At 36.0% G+C, this 10,194-nt stretch overlaps 1 protein-coding gene across 1 annotated transcript in view; it reads left to right on the top strand.

Annotated features, from left to right (window-relative positions):
- Positions 1–263: 263 nt before the first annotated feature.
- AASDHPPT (aminoadipate-semialdehyde dehydrogenase-phosphopantetheinyl transferase) overlaps positions 264–10,194 on the top strand; it is a gene marked incomplete at both ends in the record, with an annotated part of 21,284 nt that continues 11,353 nt past the window's right edge. Inside the window, 3 exons of the mRNA XM_009070488.1 lie at positions 264–489; positions 7,930–8,051; positions 8,761–8,922. Of these exons, the coding sequence (XP_009068736.1) occupies positions 264–489; positions 7,930–8,051; positions 8,761–8,922 (510 nt within the window). The remainder of the gene's footprint in view (positions 490–7,929; positions 8,052–8,760; positions 8,923–10,194) is intronic.

Here is a 10,194-nt window from a genome sequence, read left to right as displayed (position 1 = left end):
GACAGGGACTGCTTTTGGGACTTGCCTTTGTGCAAATAGTGATAGTAAGTGTATTTGATGCTTGGGTCTGGCAAACTCTTTAGCTTAAATTTGCACATGCTTTTATGAAAGGAAGAACTCTAAATTATATGGATAAAAATTACTTACTTGGTATCAACAATAACGCAGCCACATTTTTTGAGGCAGATGGTTTTCTAGTGACCATGGATATTTTGCATGTAGCCTAATAGTTCTGTGTGAATCACTTGTGTTTTATTTCACAGGCTGGTCGCCTGCTGATGCGGAAATTAATTGCAGAAAAGTTGTGCATACCTTGGAATGAAGTACATTTGCAAAGGACATCAAAGGGAAAACCTTTCCTGGCTAATAGCTTGCACAGTGTCCATTCAAACTATAACTTCAATATCTCTCATCAAGGAGATTATGCAGTCCTTGCAGCTGAGCCTGAGCTTCAAGTTGGCATTGATATTATGAAGACTGATTTGCCAGGTAATGTATTATGGTGACCAAAACAGATTCTGTAGTGTAGAGTACTGAACATTTTCATGTTACCCAAACAAGCTAGCAATTCAGTGTAATTAGAAGATAGTATATGAATGTATTGTGTATTTGGCATTTTTATTGTTAAATGTACTCCTCATCGTTTATTTTGGGGTTTTATTATGACGCACATAAATATATTTCCTGTTTAGAAAAGCAGAACCCTGGAAAAATAAATCCTTCTATGATATTGATAGGACCAACATCTGCAGATACTTTAATTATGGATTTGCTGTCTGTTAGGTAGAAGCAGGGGCAACTTTCCAAATAGGGACAGTGGGATACATCCCCATGAGAACTTTCTAGACAGTGAGTGTAACTCACTTGTCCCATAAGTGTGGACACTTTGTGTCAACAAACTGGCAACACAGGTTGGTTGTGAATGTGTGGTTATTGGCCTATTTATATGTACGAAATGACTGTATAGATTAGTGAACATCAATGTAAATTAGAATTATAGCAAAGTGTATTTTTAAATACAGTTTCTTGGAGATTATTTACTTCAGAAATGCTCATCTGTGTATGACTGGGTTAAAGGATAAACATACTGGGATTTATGAATTACTGAATTTTAGTTCTTGAGAATCTTCTTCAAATGTTCAGCTAGGACAGTAGTAGTTGTATTCATACAGAATCTTTCTTGATAATCCTCAAGTTGCTCAGCATTCTATGCTATGAAGTACTTTGTTTTGTAAGGTAGAGATTCAAATAAACCCTGACTGGATGACTTTCTGATTTCTTTACACCTTTTTAATGATTACTACAAGTGTACATTTTTGGATTGGCATGTTTAGCTAAGATGCACAGAAACTTTACTGCAATCCAAAGTGAAGCTCTTTTTTGTGACTCATTTCCACCTACTGCAGACCCTCACTGTACACATGGTGGTCAGCACGTAAGGCCTGTGGGGGACCAGAACAGTTGTATATTTTGTGGCAGGAATTGTGGCTAATGGGTGAGGCTGCATTGGAACAGGGGCACCCCTGAAGGGACTGCAGTAACACAAGGCCCAAATAACCAGATTACGCTTGAAGCTGGTGCTGTTACCATAGCTCTCCCAGGCAAAGAAAAGCGATGTCCTGGCTGTCTCCTCACAATGTCTTGCACTCACTCAACCTATTTGCTGGTGGAGCAGAGTTACAGAGAAGGCCTTGATGCTATGCAAACACTGCTGACACTGATGTGGTATCAATACTGGTTTAGGCACAGGTCTGAAACACAGTGCTGCACCGGCTGCTATGAAAAAGTTTACCACCTGGACTCAGAACCCTTGGAAACACTTTTGCTGGGCTGCCACAGCCCTTGACACAAGACTCTCTAAATACTCATTTAGAAAAGCTTTTCTGTTTCAGCAGGTAAATAGTGAAAAATCAAAAGGTTAAAATGTTTGCATTTTAAGCTTTTCTGGGCAAGTGCAAAACTGAAATTTATACAGAGTAGTTGAAAACTTTATAAATGGAAGCAGGGATATCTTGCATCCTCTGCTGGTATTGTATGCAGCTGGAAACGTAGCTGGCATTTTACAGACACATTGTTGATGTCCAGCCAACAAGTTTTATGAAAATATGTTCAACTCTATTTCTGAAGTCTGAAGACTAAGTAATGCTTTGAGATCTGATACAGACAGGCTTCAGTGTTTTTACCTGGGGGAGGGGAGGGAATGGTGGTTATTCCAAAGATGCTGGTGATTCCAGAGACTGAATGGTGGCATTAAAGATGGTCTGTATTTTTTGTAATTATTATTTCTATTTTTGAAAAAGAAATATATTAATGAAACCTTAATAATTGTATGTGGGAAAGTGAGCCAGCAATAAGTAATACTAACTTTAGTTCATATTACAGAGACTATAATTTAAAGCTAGTATTTTCACCTGAGGTTTTTTTGAGAGTTTTTTGTCTTCGTAGAACCTGATACTTGTATTTTTTAATTGCTGTGCTAGGAATATGCAACAGTGACTTTGCCAGTATTGTCTTCTCTGACAGTTCCACTGAGTGGTGCTCTTGGTCTACTGTTGCTAAGTACATACTGTTTCTGAGGGTGAATCTACCATAAATTTTCTCTGGAACAGCTACAAGGACAAATAGTTTCTTATGTACAAAGTATGTTACAGTAGGTTTGTTTGTGGTTTTTTCCAAGTGCTTGTTTAAATACAAAGTACTTAATCTTGTGATGTTATCCAACAGACGATTGAGATCTCCAATATTCTAGTTCTTACATTCTTTGATTGTTGCTCAACCAGTGAACATGCAAAACGTGCAGTGCAGATACACAAGAGTATGATGCAACTGGAAGTTTTGAGAAATCTACTATTTAATTGTGTGCTGGTATATAACAAAGAGTCCTGGTGGACGTAAATGTTCTATGTCATTTCTTAAATATGTGCCATCTATTTTTGTTTTACTTGTAAACAATAAGAAGCTGCTTCTTTGCATATTATTTGCACTTCATTGTTAAAATGAAACTAGTACAAGGCAGGCTTCTTCAAAGGTGAAGCCAGGCAACACAAGAAGGTATTCTTAGCACTGCAGATAGAGGCACTTCTACAAAAGTTTCACTGCAACAATTTATCATCTTTTTTTCCTCTGTTCAGATATTGAACTAAATACTGTAGTGATGGTAGAAAAGGAAAATTTCCTCTTCAGGTATTGTGTGTTGTTGCCTTTTGATTATCTGGCAGGTTATTGTTGTAGATTTAAACTAGTCTTTCAATTGAGTTGTTTTTTAAAAATTACTGAGATCATTGATTGTTTTCTTCTCTAGATCAGTTTAAGAGGAACTATTGAGTCATTTGGGAAAATGCACACTGTACTGTAAGTTTGGTAGTAGAAGTATCTGTGGATATTATTTGGCCAGAGAGGTAATGCATTTGAAATTATTTTAAGCCTTTCACAAAAGAGATGAGATGGATTCTCACAGTACTACTAGCTCCTGTGGAAAAACTCAGCTTGTGCTTGATTTTTAACTTAGGGACAAGGAATTTTGCAACCAGTGTCAGCTTGGTTTAAGTAGTGTGTGGGATGTTGATTTACTAGTCACTTAAACATTGTAAAGTAGAACATTTTCAGAGACTTAGGAAATAAATGTAGCTCAGTAAAGATTGCCTTGAGCATTTGGAAAAAGTTTGTATCTTAGGTTCAAGAGCTTTCCTGCTGTGCAGGTGAATTTCTTTTCACTAATACCATTTATTAGCTTAGGTGGAATTGCAAAGGTAAATAAATTAACAGTTCATTCTGTGTCTTTCATAACCACCCAGCAATCTCTCTTACCTATCACACTGTGTTTACTTTGATCTGGGCATCTCTAATCTCAGTGTCATTCCAGAATTGAGTATTTGACATGCAATAAAATTAGCTTTTCTCATTAATATTTTGATTTTGTGTTAGGCTTGCTTTTTGACACACAACACATTTTCTGCATATGAATTCTACAGAAAAGTTAATTTGATCTAAAAATACTCCATAAAATGCTTTTTAAGAAAGTAGACTAATATATACAAATACCTGATTGTTTGAAACTGTTTTTCTCTGAGGCAAAGAGATATAAACACAATAAAGCTAATCTTTCTCGTTTTAGTTTCCTTATTTCATCATTGAGGTGAGAATGCAAGAGATGATAGAGATCTTTAGATCAGAGACAGATACTCTGATTCACATGTGACCCAAGTCTCCATGCTAAGAAGCTAAATACCATGCTTCAGTGTAGCTAAGTGGAGGAAAGCTCTCTTCAGTTATAGACTTTATGTTGTTTATTTTGGTAGCCATAAGCTAAATTGAGAATTGGACACATATTATTAAGATACTTGGCTTGTCTTTTAGCTAGGAGCCATGTTGAAGTTCTTGAATTTGCAATACCTTTTTAATTGCTGCTTTTCAGCTTTTTTCAGTTAGAATTTCCAAACTGAAAAAGGATGACCAAACCAGACTGTGCTTTGGAGTGATTTTGTCCTTACGGTGCTTTAACTTTACCTTAAACAAAGTTTTAATTGTTTTTGGTTTTATTGTTGTGTTTCACTAAATCTCATAGCAGCAATCAGCATCTAATCTTTTATTCAAGAGATAATTACCGAATTCTTAGCTAATATTACAGCTATAGATATGCAGATGTACTGCTTGGGTTGAAGATATTAACAAAGGATTTGATTTAAATGTTACTTCTAATTGATTAAAGAAGTCAGAATTTAGAAATATGTAAGCACATATTTTTTAGATGTGAAGGAGTGTTAAAACAACTGAGATCCTTGTTGAACTAAAGAATCAGTGGTCATATGCACTTACACTGTGTGAACAGGGAGGCATTTCTTCTGTTTGAAACTGGGAAGAAACAGCCATCTTAAACATACTCTGAAAGAGTACATATTATGTAGCAAATCTTAATCCCTTATGACTGTTCTTTAATAGAAAGCATAAACCCATTTGGATTAAAATATAAACTGATAGCAAAATGCAGCACAGCAAAAATTAACTTGTGGAGAGTAGATATGTTTAAAATGAGGGATAAGTTAACAATAGAAAAACAAAAAATTTAAACCGGAGCTTTTAGTAAAAATAAGAGGTAGAACAAAGAGAAGCTATAAGAATACTCGTCTGATTGTTTTGAGATTTTGATGTTGTGTGTTTTTTTTCCTCCTGCACACTGAGTTTACAATAACCACAGTTTATTCCTTAATTGCTCTTTTGTGAAATTAAGTTACATATTCACAGGGAGCTGCTAAATAGAATTGATTTTTTTTTAACAGAACTAAATGTACTTCTCAGCCCACACTAATGACAGTTAGCTTTGGCTTTCGAAGTTAAGAAAGTCTAGCAGAAGAATGTGGCAGAAGAGCTAAGGTTAAGTTACTACTATGTAGGTATTAAACTTTTGCTTTTTGAGTAGTTTCTTGCTAACACTGCCCATTTCCAATAGCTTCAGCTCTACAGATACATTTGTTGCAAGAGTTGCAAAATAGAAACTGTCTCTATTCTGTGTTGTCAAAAAAGCTTATTTGGTTGTTTTCTGTGCAAGTATTAATGTTTGGAGCTCTTACTGATTTCAGGGTTGGGAGACTGTTTTAGTGGCAGACTTGCAGATTTTTAGACTGATTTATGAAAACCTTGTCTCAAATGTTTCACATCTATCCTCAGTAACTGTAGAAAACTAGCCTCAGCTGCATTGCCCTGATGTATTTCCTTCCTAAGAGAAATTCTTATTTTCAGCACCTCAGTGCAGGTGGCAGGTTGCTGTTGTCATGTCAGGTTTTCAGGAAGGTTTAGAACCAGGAGACTCTTGCTACTTTCGTAAGTGGCTGTTTTCTTGCCTTTGGGTTGGTGCTGTATGTTTTAGGCATTCATGGCTGTTATGAGCTGTTTTGCATTTTGATGGAAAATGGAATCTTGTAGTGCATTAAAAACTTGTTATTTGCCCTGTGTAGTTTTCCTGTTTGTTCATCGACTTGTTGGGTTTTGTATTAAAGATGTATATCCTCTTTTTTTTCTATTAAAAACCAATTTAATCAAAACAAAGCAAATACTTGGAGATACTGTCTACAAGAGTAGATAAAACTGATACAAGTGAATAAACCATTGAAGTTCATCAATTTTTCAGCTGTGGCTAATGCTCTGCTTTTGCCATGTTGCAGTACATTTATCTTCCTCTTGCATCTTTTCTTGTATAGCCTTTTGGCTGGCTAAAAGACAGCTCCTGCAGTGGCAGAACTTGATTTGTGTGTGGATAGGGGAAAGGATATGAGGGGACAACATGCCAGTGACTAGCTGACTGCTGTCAGTTCTCTTGTGGGATGACCAGACAAAACATGCTGGATTTTAGCTGTCCAGTGGGCCAAACAGTATTTCAGTTACTGTCCATCCAAACAAATGGCTTTATAAGATTTGTTGGGGTTTTTTAAAAGAAAATTCTTACACTGTTACATAGGAGAGATTGATTCCCAAATTTAAAACACTAATTCTTCTTCTGTCATTGTGTAGGGTTTTTTAGGCTTCATTTTGAAGGGGGAAAAGAGGGAAAGATGAGATGGTGTATAAACAGAAGTAGGGAAGTTTTAAGTGTGAAAATTATAAGGGACATTCTTTCTGCATCTAGCTGCAAGATTTGTGTTCTGGGACAGGGTTCTGTGTAGTGTCCTGGCTTCTGCCATTACAGGGAACTCTGTTGTTTGGTGAATTCAAACTACAGTAGGATATCATGATGTGAAAGGACATAGTCCCAGAATGTGTGTGTATCGATATTGCCCACAGTCAACTCACAATTACTGGTGCAGCTATGGTTAGATTCTGCATCTTCATTAAGCAGTTGTTTAGTGATGGATTCTTCAAAGTAGTGTGGTGTTGGGAGGGGAGACTGGTTTGGATTAAGTATGATGAATATTTTCTTTTTAAAAAGAACATTGCATAACCTATGAAAAAAAATTTGTTTCAATATATGGAGTTGCTCCTATCCAGATTTTTATTATCCCTACTAAAGAAAATAGATTGTTTTCTGCCATTATCTGTTTAGCCAGCTGTAAGCCCAATGGGACAGATTGCATGGTATGCTGATTGATACAGCCTGTGGGTGAGTAGTCAAGCATGTAATGAGGTCCATAGCTTCCAGTGTATTATAGAAATGCCATTGATCAATAAAACCACACAGTAATATCTTCTACAAACTAAATTTTATACTAGTGAGGAAAAGTGGTGTAGCCCCTGAAGAGCTGCTGCAGTGCTACACAGCTGTGCTTATCTTTAGAGGACTCACATTTCATCTAAGTATTTGAAAGTTTGTTGGCTTGTGGTTGGGAACTTTTGGGGGATTTTTTTTCCTTGGTATATTTCTTACGGTTGTTGTGGGCATCTCTCTACACCCATTTTTCTTGCAGGATAAATCCAATCCAAAATGCGTAATATGTGTGTGATACATTTGGGAGATTGCATTTCTACCAGTGCTTAAAAATGTGTTTCGTTTGTATCCCAGCATTCACGGGCAGGAGGCGGAATAGCTTGATGAATTTTGACAAACAGCATGCTGTTTTGTAAAATGTTACTATACTAGATCAAGCTGTCAGATGCCAGAGACTGTATATGCTACTTTCATAGCTGAATATAATTTATTTTTTTACTATAAAATCAGCACTGCTTATATACTTTGCTTTTTAGAGACTGCTGAAAATACATATTATGTTTGAATTTCATTTCACATTTTTAATGCAGTGATTTTGCTATTGGAATTTCATATTGTCCTGAACAGTCATCAGCTCACTGTTTTGAGGCTATATGAATTCAAGTTGTAGAGCAGAGTTGGTTCATAAATTCTTTTCCTACGAGTTTTTTCTAGAGCAATAATATGAGGTAATACATTTGCTTATCATTATAACTCTATTGAAATTTCCATAAATATCTCTGTCTAATTTATAGGTAGTAGCTCAGTTCCAAATTTCTTTCACATCATGAAGCGACAGTTTACCGAAACAGAGTGGGGTATAATCAAGTCTATGAGTAATGAATGGATGCAGCTGGACATGTTTTATCGGCATTGGGTAATATTTTTTTCCTATTTAAAGTCTGCAAACCTGCACATACTTTTTTGAGATAATTTTTTATTTTCATTATGGTAAAAATGTGTACTTTTTATAGTTGCATAGAATCATAGAGTGGTTTAGGTTGGAAAAGACCTGAGATCATCACATGCACCACTAAACCTTGTCCCTAAGCACCACATCTGAGCATCTTCTAAAGATCTCTAGGGATTGTGACTCAGCCACTTCCCTGGGCAATCAGTTCCAGTGCTTGAAAACCTGTTTGGTGAAGAAAGTTTTCCTAATATCCAATCTAAACATCTAGTGGGGCAACTTGAGACCATTTCATGCGGAGATAAAATTTTAATGGATTTTATTGTGTATTGATTTTCATTTAATATCACAGTAGCTTTGAGAAGCATAGTAGAGCTGACATTTCCAGGAGGATTTATTACTAGTATTAAACACATATCCTGAACAGGGTAAAGGGTTCCTATCTGTATATGCCGCTGGTTAATTCCACTGCATGTTTGTTTTAGTGCAGCAAGTTAGGCTTAGTAATAACAATGCTGATAACTTTTTCTCTTGATAATTGCATCAGTCTACACTCACATTTACAGTAGTATGAGTCTTAAATTTATTCTGTCTACAGCATGTATTCAGAAGTAGTGTTTGTAGAACAGTTTTAAAACAACCAGTATGAATAAAATGCATTTATTGTGTGTTTTAGGCCTTAAAGGAAAGCTACTTAAAGGCTATTGGAGTTGGAATTGGCTTTAACTTGCAAAGAATTGAGTTTATTGTGTCCCCATTGCAACTGGAAATAGGGAAGGTATATAAGCAGACAAAAATGCTTCTGGATGGAGAAAAAGAAGAGGAGTGGACATTTGAGGTAAGGAATACGTTTACCACTAGTGATAAACAGTCTCAACTCCCTGTGGTTGCATTGCATATTTGATTTTTTTTTGTTAATTGCAGCTGTACACATTTGTTCTGTATAACCGCACTAAGCCCCATCAATCAAAACCTAGGATATAAATCTGCAGCATTTTCAAGTATTTCTGATGATTGCAAAATCAACCCAAAGACACATTCATTTTAATGGATTTTTGTTTTTCCTGTTTCTGCAATAGAATTCTTGTACTCTATGAAATTCATCCTAGGGTGTGCAGGCAGTTAACTGAGACATATTCAGACCTGATTTCTTGAACAGTGTGTAAGATTTCAAAGTTAATCAATTGGTCTAGAATGGGATAGTGATTAAGCAGTCTCTTTGGTCTTTGTTAGATGTTTGAAATGGAGATGTCTTCAGCTCCTTTGGATTCTTACTTCTTGTCCATACAAGAATGGAGGTGTTTTGTGAGTTTGAAGTGGCCATGGAAGTGAAGTCTGTGGGAATGGGTAGATGGTTTTTCATCTATCCTTTAGTTTCATTTATCTATCTAATATTAGTTTGGACTCAGTGTTCTTATCTGAGTGTTGGTATTTGGGCTTCTAGTTTCCTTCTTCAAAGTTATTGAGGCTTATCACTAAAATATCTATCCTGTTAGATTTAGAGGAAGTTATCAATATCATCTAACCTAGTTTAAAGGATATATAGAGGAAGAACTGATAGGGACATGGTTTAGTGGTAGACCTGGCAGTGTGGGGTTAACGGTTGGACTTGATGATCTTAAAGGTGTTTTCCAACCTAAATGATTCTGATTCTTCACAATGATTTCAAATCATTTAATTACCAAGCTTTAAAAAAAAAAAAGGACAGTCCCATTTCTCTACACCCTAGAGGCACTTTGATTCAACCACCTTTCAAAGAAAGGAAGAAATGAAAAAAACATTGACTTTAAACTTGTCTGTAAAGGGCACTTTCTTCTGGTCTGCCATAGTTTCGTGCAGCTGGTATATGGCTGACTAGCAATTCAAAGCATACATACTTTGCAGTGTCACTAAATAGTCAAGCACACTTTTCAGTAAGAGTATTCAGTTTCAAATACATGTTTACATTTTGGAAATACCCACGTTATTGGAGACAAGAGTTCCAGTAGAGCTGTCTAAGTGACAAATTTCTGCTGTATGCTTGTTTTGTTTAGTATACAAACTGCATGTTCCCTATGCACCTGGCATAAAAGAATGAATGTACCAGTAACATGTACCCTAAGTGTATCTC

The sequence above is a fragment of the Acanthisitta chloris genome, unplaced genomic scaffold (assembly GCF_000695815.1).
Source record: "Acanthisitta chloris isolate BGI_N310 unplaced genomic scaffold, ASM69581v1 scaffold7952, whole genome shotgun sequence".
Classification (NCBI taxonomy): domain Eukaryota; kingdom Metazoa; phylum Chordata; class Aves; order Passeriformes; family Acanthisittidae; genus Acanthisitta; species Acanthisitta chloris.
This window is presented reverse-complemented; position numbering and strand designations above follow the sequence as displayed.